We start from the raw sequence: 17,304 nt of genomic DNA on the forward strand, positions 1-17,304 counted from the left end.
CTTGCCGTCTGGGGAGTGTGCATTGGTGGCAAACAGGCGTCAACCACTGCCCCTGCTGTCTCAGGAGTGTGTGGGCCATCGCTACTGCTGGGAGACATGGGAGTGGGTGCCAGCTGCTGCCCCTGCTGTCCCAGGGGCATGCAGGCCACTGACACCACTGGGAGACCTGCGCATAGGTGCCAATCACCGCCTCCACTGTACCGGGAGTGTGCATGGGGCCGCTGCACCTACACACCCCATATCAAGGGGATAACAGCCAGCACACACTGAGGAAAGAGGCAGCAAGCATCCAAACTAAAAGCAGCCCCTCGATTCCAGACAAGATGGTGGAGTAGAAGAACTTGAGCTCACCTCCTCTCATGAAAACACCAAAATGACTAAAAACTGCTGAACAACCATTGACAAAAAAAGACTGGAACCTACCAAAACAGATATGTTACATCCAAGGACAAAGAAGAAGCCACAATAAGACAGTAGAAGGGGCACTTTCGTGATATAATGAAATCCCATGCCCATCGGGTGGGTGACCCACAAACTGAAAAATAATTATATTGCAGAGGTTCACCCACAGGAGTGAGAGTTCTGAGCCCCATGTCAGGCTCCCCAGCCTGAGGGTCTGGCATTGGGAGGAGGAGCCCCCAGAGCATTTGGCTTTGAAGGCCAACAGGACTTGAGTGCAGGAGCTCCACAGGACTGGGGAAACCAGAGACCCCACTCTCGGAGGGCGCACACAAGATTTTATGTGCACTGGGACCCAGCACAAAGCAGTGACTTCATTGGCCCCTGGGCTAGACCTAACTGTGGGTCTTGGAGTGTCTCTTGGGAAGGCGGGGGTTGGCTGTGGCTCACTGTGGGGGCAAGGACACTGGTGGCAGAGGCCAAGGGAATATTAATCGGCATGAGCTCTCCCAGAGGTTGCCATTTTGGCACTGAGACCTGGCCTCACCCAATAGCCTGCAGCCTCCAGTGTTGGGATGCCTCAGGCCAAACCACCAGCAGGGGGGTAACACAGCCCCACCCATCAGTAGACAGGCTGCTTGAAGTTGTACTGAGTTCACAGGTACCACTAAACATACCCTTTGACACAGCCCTGCCCACGAGAGGGACAAGACCCAGCTCCACCCTCCAGTGGGCAGGCACCAGTCCCTCCCACCAGGAAGCCTGCAGGAAGCCCCTGCGCCAACCTCACACACCAGGGGCCAGACACCAGCAGCAAGAGGAACTACGATCCTGCAGCCCGTGGAAAGGAGACCACAAACACAGAAAGTTTGACAAAATGAGACAGCAGAGAAATGTGTTCCAGGTGAAGGAATAAGATAAAAACCTAGAAAAACAACTAAGTGAAGTGGAGATAGGCAATCTACCTGAAAAAGAATTGAGATTAATAATAGTAAAGATGATCCAAGATCTTGGGAAAAGACCGGAGGTACAGACCAAGAAGACACAAGAAATGTTTAACAAAGAGCTAGAAGATTTAAAGAGCAAACAAATAGATGAACAATACAATAACTGAAATGAAAAACACACTTGAAGGAATCAATAGCAGAATAAGTGAGGCAGAAGAATGAATAAGTGAGCTGGAAGACAGGGTGGTGGAAATCACTGCAGCAGAAAAGAATAGACAAAAAAGAATGAACAGAAATGAGGACAGTCTTAGAGACCTCTGGGACAATATTAAACACACCAACATTCTCCTATAAGGGTCCAAGAAGGAGAAGAGAGAGAGAAAGGGCCTGAGAAAATATTTGAAGGATTATAGCAGAATACTTCCCTAACATGGGAAAGGAAACACTCACTCAAGTCCAGGAAGCACAGAGAGTCCCATACAGAATAAACCCAAGGAGGAACACACCAAGTCACAGATTAATCAAACTCACAAAAATTAAAGACAAAGAAAAAATATTAAGAGCAACAAGGGAAAAGCAACAAATAACATACAAGGGAATCCCCATAAGGTTATCAGCTGAGTTTTCAGCAGAAACTCTGCAGGCCAGAAGCAAGTCGCATGATATATTTAAAGCAATGAAAGGGAAGAACCTACAACCAAGAATACTCTACCCAGCAAGGCTCTCATTCAGATTTGATGGAGAAATCAAAAGCTTCACAGACAAGCAAAAGCTAAGAGAATGCAGCACCACCAAACCAGCTCTACAACAAATGCTAAAGGAACTTCTCTAGGTGGAAAAGAAAAGGCCACAGACATAAATAAGAAAATTACGAATGGTAAAGCTCACTGCTAATAGCAAACATCCATTAAAGGTAGGAAATCATCCACAAACACATATACCAAAACCAGGAATCATGAGAAGAGGAGAGTACAAATGCAGGATATTGAAAATGTATTTGAAATTAAGAGACCAGCAACTTAAAACAATCGTGTGTGTGTGTGTGTGTGTGTGTGTATATATATATATATATATATATAGAGAGAGAGAGAGAGAGAGAGAGAGAGAGACTGCTATATCGAAAGCTCATGGTAAGCACAAATCAAAAATCTACAAGAGATACACACCCAAAAATGAAAAAGCAATCCAAGCACAACACTAAAGATAGTCATCAAATCACAAGAGAACAAAAGAGGAAGGGGAGAAAAAAGACCTACAAAAATAAATCCAGAACAATTAACACAATGGCTATAAGAACATATATGTCAATAATTACCTTAAATGTAAATGGATTAAATGCTCCAACCAAAAGACATAGACTGGCTGAATGGATACAAAAACAAAACCTGTGTATATGCTGTCTACAACAGACCCACTTCATATCTAGGGACACATACAGACTAAAAGTGAGGGGATGGAAAAAGGTATTCCATGCAAATGGAAATCAAGAGAGCTGGAGTAGCAATTCTCATATCAGACAAAATAGACTTTAAAATAAAGGCTGTTACGTGAGACAAGGAAGGACACTACATAACAATCAAGGGATCAATCCAAGAAGAAGATATAACAATTGTAAACATATATGCACCCAACACAGGAGCACCTCAATATATAAGGCAAATGCTAACAGCCATAAAAGGAGAAATTGACAGTAACACAATAATAGTGGGGGACTTTAATACCCCACTTACATCAATGAACAGATCATCCAGACAACCAATAAGGACACACAGGCCTTAAATGACACATTAGACTGGATGGACATAATTGATATTTATAGAACATTCCATCCAAAAGGAGAAGAATACACATTCTTCTCAAGTGCACATGGAACAATCTCCAGGATTGCTCTCATGCTGGGCCACAAAGCAAGCCTCAGTAAATTTAAGAAAATTGAACTCATATCAAGCATCTTTTCCAACCACAATGCTTTGAGATTAGAAATCAATTACAGGAAGAAAAACTGTAAAAAACACAAACACATGGAGGCAAAGCAACATGCTACTAAACAACCAATGGATCACTGAAGAAATAAAGAGGAAATCAAAAAATACCTAGAGACAAATGAAAATGAAAGCATGATGATCCAAAACCTATGGGATGCAACAAAATCAGTTCTAAGAGGGAAGTTTATATCAATACAATCTTACCTCAGGAAATAAGGAAAATCTCAAACAAACAACCTAACTTTACACCTAAAGCAACTAAAGAACGAAGAACAAACAAAACCCAAAGTTAGTAGAAGGAAAGAAATCATAAAGATCAGAGCAGAAATAACTGAAATAGAGATGAAGAAAACAGTAGAAAACATCAATGAACCCAAAAGCTGGTTCTTTGAGAAGATAAAGAAAATTGATAAACTTTCAGCCAGACTCATCAAGAAAAAAAGGGAGAAGACTCAAAACAATAAAATTAGAAATCAATAAGGAGAAGTTACAACTGACACCACAGAAATACAAAGGATCATAAGGGACTACTACAAGCAACTATATGCCAATAAAATGGACAACCTAGAAGAAATGGACAAATTCTTAGAAAGGTACAACCTTCCAAGACTGAACCAGGAAGAAATAGAAAATATTAACAGACCAATCACAAGTACTGAACTTGAAACAGTGACTTAAAAACTTCCAACAAACAAAAGTCCAGGACCAGATGACTTCACAGGCGAATTCTATCAAACATTTAGAGAATAGTTAACACCTATTCTTCTAAATCTCTTCCCAAAAAATTGCAGAGGAACACTCCCAAACTCATTCTATGAGACCACCATCACCCTGATAGCAAAACCAGACAAAGATATCACTGATGAACATAGACTCAAGAATCCTCAACAAAATACTAGCAAACCAAATCCAACAACACATTAAAAGGATCATACACCATGATCAAGTGGGATTTATCCCAGGGTTGCAAGGATTCTTCAATATCTGCACATCAATCAGTGTGATACACCACATTAACAAACTGAAGAATAAAAACCATATGATCATCTCAATAGATGCAGAAAAAGCTTTTGACAAAATTCAACGCCCATTAATGATAAAAAAAAGTTGGAATAGAGGGAAGTTACCTCAACATAATAAAGGCCATATATGACAAACCCACAGCTAACATCATTCTCATTGGTGGAAAGCTGAAAGCATTTCCTCTAAGGTCAGGAACAAGGCAAGGATGTCCACTGTCACCACTTTTATTCAACATAGTTCTGGAAGTCATAGCCACGGCAATCAGAGAAGAAAAAGAAACAAAAGGAATCCAAATTGGAAAAGAAATAAAACTGCCATTGTTTGCAGATGACATGATACTATTTACTATTTAGAAAATCCTGAAGATGCTACCAGAAAAGTACTAGAGCTCATCAATGAATTTGGTAAAGTTGCAGGGTACAAAATTAATACACAGAAATCTCTTGCATTCCTATACAGTAACAACAAAAGATCAGAAAGAGAAATTAAGGAAACAATCCCATTTACAATCACATCAAAAAGAATAAAATACCTAGGAATAAAGCTACCTAAGGAGACAAAAGACCTGTACTCTGAAAACTATATGACATTGATGAAAGACATCAAAGATGACACAAACAGATGGAAGGATATCCTGTGTTTTTGGATTGGAAGACCCAATATTGTCAAAATGACTATACTACCCAAGGTAATCTACAGATTTGGTGCAATCCCTATCAAATTACCAATGGCATTTTTCACAGAACTAGAACAAAAAATTTTTAAATTTATATGGAAACACAAAAGATCCTGAATAGCCTAAGCAATCGTGAGAAAGAAAAATGAAGCTGGAGGAATCAGACTCCCTGACTTCAGACTATACCACAAAGCTACAATGATCAAAATAGTATGGTATGCAAAAAAACCCAGAAATGTAGATCAGTGGAACAGGACAGAAAGCCCAGAAATAAGCCCCATGCACCTATAGTCAATTAATCTACTTCAAAGGAGGCAAGAATATACAGTGGAAAAAAGACAGTCTCTTCAACAAGTGGTGCTGGGAAAACTGGACAGCTACATGAAAAGAATGAAATTAGAACATTCTCTAACACCATACACAAAAATAAACTCAAAATGGATCAAAGACCTAAATGTAAGGCTGGATACTATAAAACTCTTAGAGGAAAACATAGGCAGAACACTCTTTGACAGAAATCACAGCAATATCATTTTTGATCCACCCCCTAGAGTAATGACAATAAAAACAAAAATAAACAAATGCGACCTAATTAAACTTAAAAGCTTCTGCACAGCAAAGGAAACCATAAACAAAATGAAAAGACAACCCACAGAATGAGAGAAAATATTTGCAAACAAAGCAACCAACAAGGTATTAATCTCCAAAATATACAAACAGTTCATGCAGCTCTATGTCAAAAAAACAAACAACCCGATCTTAAAATGGGCAGAAAATCTCAATAGACATTTCTCCAAAAAAGATATACAGATGGCCAAAAAGCACATGAAAAGATGCTCAACATCACTAATTTTTAGAGAAATGCAAATCAAAACTACAATGAGGTATCACTTCACACCAGTCAGTGTGGCCACCATCAGAAAGTCTACAAACAATAAATGCTGGAGAGGTTGTGGAGAAAAGGAAACCCTCCTACACTGTTGGGGGAATGTAAATTGGTACAACCACTATGGAGAACAGTATGGCGGTTCCTTAAAAAACTAAAAATAGAAATACCATATGATCTAGCAATCCCACTCCTGGGTGTACATCCGTAGAAAACCATAATTCAAAAAGATACATGCACCCCAGTGTTCACTGCAGCACTATTTACAGCAGCCAAGACATGGAAACAACGTAAATGTCCATCAACAGAGAAATGGATAAAGAAGATGTGGTACATATAGACAATGGAATACTACTCAGCCATAAAAAAAAGAACCAAATAATACCATTTGCAGGAACATGGATGGACCTAGAGATTGTCATACTGAGTGAAGTAAGTCAGACACAGAAAGACAAATATATGATACCACTTATATGTGGAATCTAAGAAACAGGGTACAAACAAACTTATTTACAAAACAGAAGTAGAGTCACAAATGTAGAAAACAAACTTATGGTTACCAGGGGATGGGGGTGGGAGGGATAAACAGAGATTGGGATTGACATATACACACTACTATACATAAAATAGATAATTAATAAGAACCTGCTGTATAGCACAGGGAACTCTTCTCAATAGTCTGTGATGGCCTATATGGGAAAAGAATCTAAAAAAAAAAGAGTGGATATATGTATATGTATAACTGATTCACTTTGCTGTACACCCGAAACTAACACAACATTGCAAATCATCTGTACTCCAATAAAAATTAAAAAAAAAAAAGAATGAAATATTGCCATTTGCAGCCACATGGATGGTCCTAGAGATTATCATACTAAGTGAAGTAAGTCAGACAGGGAAAGACCAATATTATATTTGGGTTGGCCAAAAAGTTCGTTTGGATTTTTCCTATGATGTTACAGAAAACCCGAATGAGCCTTTTGGACAACCCAATATTGTTGGGTTAAATGTGGAATCTAAAAAATAATACAAATGGACTTATTTACATAACAGAAACAGACTCACAGACACAGAAAAGAAAATTATGGTTACCAAAGAATGAGGTGGGGGGGGGACAAATTAGGAGTATGGGATTGAAAGATACACACTACTATATTTAAAATGGATAAACAATAAGGATTCACTGTAGAGCACAGGGAACTGAATTCAATATCTTATAATAACTTATAATGGAAAAGAATCTGAAAAAGAATAGATTTATATATATGTGTACATATATTCAGCCATATTATATATATAACTGAATCACTTTGCTGTACACCTAAAACTAACACAGTATTGTAAATAAACTCTAAAAATGCAGTTTTGATCCTCTTTGGCCTATGTTATTCATTTAACCAACATTTATTGAGTACCTACTGTGTTCCTGGCACTGTTCCCAGTGTAAATGAGACAGTATCCCTGTGCTCAGGTAACCTACTTTCAAGGTGGGGTTCAGACAAAAAAATAAGGAGACAAACAAGAAAATGTAGAGCTGCAATGAACACTGTGATGAAAGCAAGACTGGGCAAGGTTCAAGGGAGGGACTGGGAACTTAGGTAGGGCAGACAGTGGGGAGGCGACATTTTAGGGAGGCTGGAATGGTGAGGAGGAGAGCATTCCAGAGAGTGGGAAGAGCTAGTGGAAAGGCCCCAGCGTGGGAAGGAGCTGGGCATGATGGAAGGAGGCCAGTGGGGTGGAGTGCAGGGTGTGAGGGAGACAGAAGGAAGAAGGGGCAGGCAGGTCTGCGTGACCTGGGAGCTGTGACCAAGCCCCCCATTCTGGAGCCACTTCAATTTGCAGGGTCCCAAATTCTCGAGTTGTTTCTCCTTCCTAATTGTTTCTCTTAACGTACTTTGAATGGTGCCTCCCGCAGCTCCCCATCCTGCTGTGGCTTAACTTCACTAAATTCTGACGGTGGAAGACCACAACCAAATTCTTGTCAAGCACTCTTCACTGCCACTGGTCCCCACCCACATGTTGTCCTGCTGTGCAAATGACTAGTACTTGGGGCATGTCCCAGGGCCCACAGTGGCTTGTCTGAACCAATCCCATGTCCTGTGACAGGTGGAGGAACAAGACGGATCCTTGGGCGGGAGGACTCTGCTTACCGCCTGAGGCAGACAGACCCCACAGTCCCTCTCACTCCAGAGAAGCAGACTCTCAGTCCCCAGGCCAGCCATGTCCTCCAGCCCCACTTTGTGTTCCCTTTCTTGGAAGATTCTGATGGCAGCCCCAGAGCAATTGAGAGCCAAGGAGAGTTGGGCAGGAATCCCCCAAGGTTGGGTGCCATTTTCCCCAGGCAGCTGGGACTCACTGTACTTCTTCCACTAAAGCTCTTCTCATGGTCCAACCCGTGTACAAACCCACCAGCCTCACCCACCAGACCGCCAGCCTGAGGGCCGGGGCCTCACCGTGTTCCTCTTAGTATTCCTGTCCCAGTAGCAAGGTGCTCAATAACTAGTATTGACTTGCAGACACCAAAGATGTTGATGTCCCTGAGCTTGTGACGGCACCATCTTGCTGTGTCTGTGCACATGTGTGAGCATGTGTGTGTGCGTGTAACGGTATATGAGGTCAATAGCCACCATTTCTCAAGCCATACCCCATCAGTAAGAAATTATGCTACGGCCCATAATGGGATGCCATCAATAGCACATCTATTTATTACCCTAAAAAGATGTCTTCTACATGTTTGGTGAAAAATCAAACAGCAAAATCACATATAGTCTGATTCCTCTACCCTTTTTTTCCAAGATAAAAAAGTTAGTATATGCATAGAGAACCAATCTGGAGGCGTATACACTGAACTGTTAATGGAAGTCAGTTCTAGACCAACGTATCTCAAATGTCATTACTAGCCTTCAGTTGGAATGAGTGTTAAAATGGAATTACTGGGTCATGTTTCTGGATCACTGTATTAGAATCTATGAGGGAGGGGCCTAGGAGTCTGGATTTTTAACATGTCCCCAGGGGATCTGCTTATATTTAGGAGTCTGAGCACCACTATTCTGCAGCAGAAAATTACAGGCCCTTATCCTTTGTCCCAATATTTCTGTAATGTTTGTAGCTTAAAAAAAAAAAAAAAGCATATATTTCTTTTGTTATCAGAAAAAAACAATAAAGGTGAAAAATATGGGAAAGAGCAACCTTTTCCAACCAACCAAATGTTCAGTCATGTACCTTTTGCATATTGGAAAATAGAGCCCTTTTGGTCAAATGAGGCCTTTAAGAGTTTACTCCAGGTAATGGCCAAATTCAACCCCAGTTCCTGCCTCCTGCCTTGGTCTGTGTGGCTTGTGACGGAGGCCCTCCCATTCCCCCATAAGGTAGGACTCTGGACTACAGGGGCCTGAGGACCAGAATTTTTGCTCAGCCCCTGGAGGAATGAAAGGGGATCCTGGAGGCTGAGCACACCTGTCCCACGCTCCCCTCCTGTCCCTCTGAAGTTTGTTTTCTTGGGAGCTAGAGGAGCTAAAAAGAAGGGGGTAGTGAAGACCAGGAGAGGCATTCATGCGTGGAAGCTGAGGAATTTTCCTGCAGCTATAGTGGGCTAGGGCTGCAGCTTGCATTAAAAAACTCCAAAAACCTCTTTTCCTTTAATTTTTGTCCCCCTTTCTCCAAGCTGACAGGCACCTGCAGCAGCTTATCTGGGCCTACAAACATCAGACAAGAAGTTTCCATGGCAACTCCAAACTTCCTCCTCAGCCGTGTATTCAGTCTAAATCTCCAAGGCCTCTTTTCAAGGCCTCAATGAGGTTTCTGAGAAGCCACCCACAAAATAGCCTTAGGTTCCAACCTTCCCCCACCCCCAACATGCTCTGTTCAAAGGACCTGGCAGGAGAAGCTGTACTGGCTAGAAAACTTGTCATGGGATCCGTGGAGAGATTATAAAAGGAATGAGCGTTGCCTTTACAACGAGTTTGAACCAGGAAGAATTTACCCGGTGGAGGGATTTCAAGCATGAAAACAGGAAAGTGCAAGGGAGTGGGGAAGAACCAAGAGTCTTATTTCAGAAAGCTGGCTCTCAACCCAGCTGCAGTTAGGCATGGTTAATCTGGTCTCTTAGCTGCAGAAGGACCCTGGGGTGCCCCCGACCTCCAGCATATTTTAATTCACTTGTAGCTAGACAAAATATGGACAGTAGATCGAGGCACGGGGAAAGGGATGTGAGTACGTGAGTGGGTGTGTGTAGAGGGGAACCTGGGCAGACCATGGCTTGTCAAGCCAAGCAAACTTCCATAATGCCTGGCAGTGGGGTTGCCAAATGTAGCTAACAAAAATACAGCATGTCCATGCATGTAAATCAATGAAGTTAGAACACACCCTCACACCATGCACAAAAATAAACTCAAAATGGCTTAAAGACTTAAACGTAAGACATGACACCGTAAAACTCCTTGAAGAGAGCATACGCAAAACATTCTCTGACATAAATCGTACCAATGTTTTCTTAGGTCAGTCTCGCAAAGCAATAGAAATAAAAACAAAAATAAACAAATGAGGGACCTAATTAAACTTAAAAGCTTTTGCACAGCAAAGGAAACCATAAAAAAAGGGAAAGACAACCTACAGAATGGGAGAAAATATTTGCCAGTGATGCAACTGTCAAAGGCTTAATCTCCAAAATATACAAACAACTCATACAACTCAACAACAAAAAAATAAACAACCCAATTGAAAAATGGGCAGAAGATCTAAGACATTTCTCCAAAGAAGACATACAGATGGCCAGTAGGCACATGAAAAGATGTGCAACATCACTAATTATTAGAGAAATGCAAATCAGATCTACACTGAGGTATCACCTCACACCAGTCAGAATGGCCATCATCAAAAAGCCTACAAATAACAAATGCTGGAGACGGTGTGGAGAAAAGGAAACCCTCCTACACCGTTGGTGGGAATGTAAGTTGGTGCAGCTATTATGGAAAACAGTATGGAGGTTCCTCAGAAAACTAAAAATAGAATACCATATGATTAAGCAATCCCACTCCTGGGCATATATCCAAACAAAACTGTAATTCAAAAAGATACATGTACCCCTATGTTCATAGCAGCAGTATTCACAATAGCGAGGACCTGGAAACAACCTAAATGTCCATCAACAGATGAATGGATAAAGAAGATGTAGTACATATATACAATGGAATACTACTTAGCCATAACAAAGAACAAAGTAATGCCATTTGCAGCAACACGGATGCAACTAGAGATGATCATACTAAGTGAAGTTAAGTCAAAGAGAAAGACAAATACCATATGATATCACTTACACATGGAATCTAAAATATGACACAAATGAACCTATCTACAAAACAGAAACAGACTCACAGACATAGAGAACAGACTTGTGGTTGCCAAGTGGGAGGGGTGGAGAGAGAGGGATGGACTGGGAGTTTGGGGTTAGTAGATGCAAACTATTACATTTAGAACGGATAAACAACAAGGTCCTACTGTATAGCACAGGGAACTATATATCCAATCTCCTGGGATAAACCATAATGGAAAAGAATATAAAAAAGAGTGTATATATGGGTAAAGAAAGAAAAAAAATGCAGCATGTCTAGTTAAATTTGAATTTCAGATAAGCAACGAACAGTTTTTTAGCATAAGCATACCCATATAATATTTGAGACACACTTACACTAAAATAATATTCATTGTGTATCTGAGATTCAAATTTAACTATTTTATCTGGCAACCCTACTTGGCAGGCAGCAATGGAAGCTATGACCACCCTTCTGGCTGCAGAGAAGCACAGTTGCTGATATCCACAGGCACCTGGGGAGGTGTCCCTCGGTCCATGCTGCAGAGAGATGCCCTCCCTCCCTAGCAGGAACCTGGGCTGAGCTCCAGGTGGGAAACGAACCTCAGGTGGACCTTTACTACAGCACTGCATAGCTTACCAGGCATGGCCAAGCATGAGTTATTCCCCAGAGGTGACCCTTCCAGCTTAGTGGTTAAGAACATGGGCTCTGGTGTCAACCCAGATACCGATCCTGGCTCCACTGTTGGGTAGCTAGGTGACCTTCAACTTCCTGTTTCCTCATCTCTAAAATGGGGCATTCTTTTGAGGAATAAAGGAGGTATGACATGGGAAGCCCTTCACACAGTGCCTGCCACAGCGTCAGTGTTCCAAAGTGGTAGCTGTTATCTCAGTAACCCATTTAAAAACAGTAAGATTTTTATCCAAGTGAAAAAAAATGGGATTAAAAACTAGAGTCAGTACAATCTCAGCAATGTGAAACACACAACCCCACACAAATCTCGCATAGCAAAACTGGAAGGAGGCATCCCCTAATATTACCAGTGGCTGCTTATGGTTAGTGGGATTACGGGTAAGGCTTCCCCCTCCTCATTCTCCATTTTCCAGAACATTCATGATGAACATGTATTACTTTAATACTAAGAAATTATTTTAAAATAACTTGGGATGAAAAATTTTCTCGAAGTATTATATTACTTGGTGCATGATTCCAGGCTACTGTAAATGAAAATGGCTGCCATCTTGGGTTTGATGCTATAATCCCATCCTTGGGGGCTTCTAAAAGAAGGGGGCTCTTGCCTCTTTCAATAAATGGCCCAGTTGGCTCCTCATCCCCACTCTTACTTCTTGCTCTTCCTTGTGTGAGGCAGCCAGAGTAGTGGCTCCAGAGGCACATGGCCCTGGGTTTGAATCTCAGCTCCACCCTTGACTGGCTGTGTGACCTCAGACAAGTCAAGTTACCTTCTGAGGCTCAGTTTCCTCCTGTTTTAAAATAGAGGTTAAAAGTACTTACCTCCCTGAGAGGAGGGACTTATCCATTTAATTTATCAGCACATCCCTGTGCCTCGCATAGGGCTTAGTGCAGAATAGTGGTCAATAAATATTGGTTAAATGAATAAATGAATGAAGTTGATGACAAGACAGATCTACAGTATTTGTCAGAGAGAGTGGCAATAGCTAGTGACCAGCAATCATTTGCCGTTATTAACTATTCTCAGAAGATGGGCAGACTTCGCATAGATGGCCCAAAGTTTGAATGTGCTTTCTACATGTTAGTGGGATAGAAAAGTTCCTGTAGCAGGACCACGGGCATGCTGCTGAAGCCGAGCCTCAGTGTCCTCATCTATTAAATGGGGATGACAATTAGCAGTGACTCTGAAGGATTGTGAAGACTGAGTCAGTAGCACAGTGCAAGCGCTCCCTCCATAAGGCCCCAGTAACCAGCCTCTGCTGCCTTCCTGACTTACAGCTGTGTGTGGTACAGTTGCCGGGCAAGCATGTGGCCCCTGGAACGACTCTGGTATGTCTGCTATTCTGGATGTGTTGCGAGTGGAAAATGTGACTGTTTGAGTGAGCCTCACAGCTGCAGTTCCAGGTTAGAGGGAACACAGGATCTCCAGGTTAGAGATACCCTATTCTCATCTTAGTGAGAAAAAAGGAACTGGATAGGGACACCTAGGAAGAGTGTTTTGTAGGGAAATTTCTGGAGCTGAGGTTTGAAATCAGCCTCTTCGAATTATAGAGCTCCTCGCTTTCTGCCTGCCCTGGCTCAGCCAGATTTAAGATACCCCGCCCCAGGAAGGCGCCGCCAGTCCTTAAGTCTTGCCTAGACCGTGCTTTTGGACTTAGAGAACCGTTGTTTCAAAGCTCCCAAGCAGTAACTCCGCGGCGGGATCTCTCCGGGGCGGGGCCAATCCAAGGAAGAACTGCCGATCGGTCCCAGAGCAGACTACGTGCGGGCGGCGGGCAAGCGCCGCTCCTGCAGGCCCGCGGCCAGCGGCTCCGGCTCGCCTAGAGCTTTCGGCTGCAGGGGTCAGCGGGCAGGACTACCGGGTGGGGTAGGTTCCTTGCCCAAGGCAGAGGGTAGCTTGCCTCGTGAGCCCAAGTCCCGTGACGTTTTCTAATCACATACCCCGAGCTGGCAGGGAGCCGGCAGGAGACCGATTTTCACCCCCCTCTGAACGTCTCTCTCCAAGCACAGAGTCCGGAAGGAAACACCCCAAATGCTTACTGCGGGCATGGTTTTTCTTCTTTCTACATCCCTGTACGTTCCAAATTATTTTCACACTGGCCCTATATTACATTTGTTTCATTTTCCTAAATAAACAAACTATTGTCCAGAGTAGAAAAGTAATATGTGCTTACTGCAAATGAGTAAAAAGACAAATTAAAGAAACACTTATCCAACTCGCATCCTCGAAAACCACCACCCACCAGGTGTTTCTTTCCAAATCGTTTTCTCCTTAAATGCATACCTATAGAAAACCCGTTCCTCACCTTCCTGTAACTTGTTCCCCCCTCGCCCTTTCCCCTCACTGGATATTGGAAGTCCTTCACCAGTGGGCTTGTGCTTCTTTACGCCCCACCGCGCGCTACCAGTCTTACCCACGTCCGTTCTCCCACGCCTACCAATGCCTCCTTCCCCGACTTGTGCGAGTCTCTGCTTAAGGGGCTGGCCAGGAGGTGGAAGCTTGCGGGACTTTTGTAGTCAGGGAACAGTGAGTGTGCGTATGTGCGCGCGCACCGCAAGTGCATATAATAGGAATAAAGCAATATATCTAATAAGGGTAGATCCCCAAAAGGACGAATGTAGGAAGGAAAGAAGGAATGAAAGTAAGGAAAGAAGAAAAAAAGTAATTAAAAAGAATGAAAGAACGGAGGATAGAAGGAAAGGAAAAGAGGAAAGCAGACCAGTAGAGAAGGACCGAGGCGCCCTGCTAGCCAGGGGCTGAAGGCAGTGCTCCCGCCATGCCCTCCTTGCGCTTTCCCGGAGGCGGGGGGCCGGGTAGACTTGCCCCCACTTACCGGACCTGAGCAGCACGGCCCGGTAGAGCCCGGTGGCCTCGGTGGGCCCCCGGACCCGCTCGCCCAGCCTCTGCGCCATGCGCCGGTGCACCGGTCTGTGGAGCCGGCACTGCAGGCTGGGAGCGCACTGCGGAGTGCAGCAGTCCCGGGTCTGAGCGCAGTCCCGGGTCGGAGCGCCTCCGGGACGGTGACGCTGCCCGAGAACCAAACCCCGCCGCGGATCAGGTTACAGTGGCTGCCAGAGGGCCAGGCCCAGAGGCGCCCGTGGGGGAGGGACAGGGGGCAGGGGCCAGGTAGGTATCCCTGCCCAGGCAGCAGACTGGGCCCGAGTAAGCGTCTGGCGTGAGGACTCCTGGCTTCAGGGTTCCAGGGCCAAGGTGAGAACCCGGTGTCCTGATTTCCAGCCTCGGTCTCCTACCTACTCTTCTCTATTTCCCTGGCCGCTGGCCTTGTTGAATGCTACAAGCGGGTGTGGGGTTCTGAAGTGCCATCCCTGGGATCAGGTCCAGCACCACTAATTAACAGCTGTGTGACCCTACGATTTAGTTATCTATTCTCACAGAGCCTCAGTTTACTCATCTGTAAAATGGGGATAACCATGGTACTCATCTCTCAGGGTTATGAGGGTAACCAACACATTTTCTCTATCTCTAAGCACAGTGGCTAGCACAGAACAAACACTATATATTGGTATTTTTTTGAAAAGTGTTCCAAGGCATCCTGTGGTGGGTGACACTGAGAAGCGGGGGCTTTGCTGGGGGAAGAAAGTTGTGACGGGAAGCCCGTGGGATTCCACAAGATTGATTTCTCTGGCTTTGTGAAATTCCTTTAACATCCAGAAATGGGAGGACCAACCAAGAGTCTAAAGGTGGAGGGGCAAAGTCAACCAGATAGTTTGGAAGATATAAGAAAACAACAACTTTGATTATCTAGCCTGTGTCTGGTGCTGTGCTAAGTTTCTTCTAAAACAGAAACTAATGTTCATGTGCTTTATGTCCTATTTTGTTTCGTCTTCACAATCCTATAAATTAGGGTCTATTAGCCTTCCAACTTACAGAAGAAGAAACAGGCTCAGAGAGGTTAAGCAGTTTATCTGAGGTCACACAGTGTGGAGCTGTCATACAAACTCAGATGGTCTGACCTCAGAAATGGGCCACTCTGTTGCCTCTCCGTTATCTTATTTACTCTTCACGAAAACACTGAAAGGTAAGTATGTTAACATGAATGTAGGAATCCCATCCAAGATACCACCTTAGAGATGATGTAGTTGAGACTCAGGGAGGTGAGGTGGCTTGCTCATGCTCAAAGAGCTAGTTGGAGGAGTCAACACCCAGTTCAGTTCTTCACCCACAAAACCAAGGCCCCTGAAATGTATAGACTGCTCTCCACACCCACCGCCCCACCCCGGAGCTGTCCAGGGTACTGGATGGCCTCTGTTTAAGGCTGTGTCTGTGGATCAGAGTCTTGAGCTGGCTGCCGGGGCCTTGGCCACACAGTACCACCTCCCTCTGCCTCCGTGTCCTCTCCATCCTTGGTGCCACCTAGGCCAGCTGCCAACCAAGTTGTCTCTGGCTCTCCCTTGACCACTGCCTAGGCCCAGCTTCTGCTCTGACTCAGAGGTCCCTGTCATCACACAGAATCCCAAGGACCAAAGTGACACACTTTGATCTTTGGATACCTCAGTCATTGGCCAGACTGATCATGTTTCTTATCAACAACCAGCCACCACGAGTGCCAGGCAGGATGCCAGACATTTGGCATTCACTATCTCATATCCATTCTTCAAAGGATGAAATTATATCTAATGTACCATTCATCTCATTTAACCCACTCTTTGATCAAGTATGGCTATGCCCCTTTTAGAGATGAGGAAAATAAGGCTCAAGTGACTTGCCCAAGATCACATAAGTAGTTAGTAGTGGAGAAGGAATGTGAACCCACATGGTGCCAAAGCTTTTACTGCAGGAGGAAAACCAAGCCAGCTATTGAACAAGGTGCGGGTTCAGGAAAATTATGACTAAGTATGTGCTTTTACAGAGCCTTACCAAAAGATTAACTCTGGTTGCATCCCCAAGGAATTCTAGGCGGGTCTGACTTACCTGATCCATTTAGTCTCTGCTTCTCATTTTCATTATGAAATATGGCCCCAGGAGAGTATTCTTTCTGTGAACAGAAAGAAAGTAGGTGGAGGTGAGGACCCTCTGTTCCTTGCCAGGGGGAGGAGTGAAGAGATATTCAGAGTGTCCCTGGATCTTTTGACCACAGAAGGGACTGGCCAGGGTCAAAGTCCTCTCCAGAGAAACAAAGTACTATAGTCCTTGGAGTGTGAGTGTGTGTGTGTGTGGGGGGCATCATTTATGAGGCTCATGCTCTTTTTTTTAAATGACTATTTTTTAGAACAGTTTTAGATTTAGAGAAAAATCGAGAAGATAGTAGAGAGAGTTCCTTATACTCTGCATCCAACTTCTCTATTATTTCTCTCTTATTAAAATCCTACATATATGTAGATGTACATGTACATAGTATGGCACATCTGTTCTAATTAAACTACTTAT

General features: G+C 43.6%; 1 protein-coding gene and 1 long non-coding RNA gene across 5 annotated transcripts in view; one reads left to right on the forward strand and one right to left on the reverse strand.

Annotated features, from left to right (window-relative positions):
- Positions 1-17,304, forward strand: part of LOC309637552 — a 398,176-nt gene that overhangs the window by 91,968 nt on the left and 288,904 nt on the right. The gene's annotated exons all lie outside the window — the stretch shown is intronic.
- FAM107A (family with sequence similarity 107 member A) overlaps positions 1-17,304 on the reverse strand; it is an 82,494-nt gene that overhangs the window by 23,622 nt on the left and 41,568 nt on the right. Inside the window, exon 2 of one of the 4 annotated variants that reach the window (XM_082412400.1) lies at positions 16,849-16,912. The exons of 1 other annotated variant lie outside the window; for it this stretch is intronic. In XM_082412400.1, the coding sequence (XP_082268526.1) occupies positions 16,849-16,912 (64 nt within the window). Of the gene's footprint in view, positions 1-14,329; positions 14,379-14,749; positions 14,929-16,848; positions 16,913-17,304 lie in introns of those variants that run through there. 2 more of the 4 variants (XM_082412401.1, XM_082412402.1) reach the window with 2 other exon arrangements.

This window comes from Balaenoptera physalus (assembly GCF_965194825.1).
Source record: "Balaenoptera physalus genome assembly, chromosome: 11".
Lineage (NCBI taxonomy): Eukaryota > Metazoa > Chordata > Mammalia > Artiodactyla > Balaenopteridae > Balaenoptera > Balaenoptera physalus.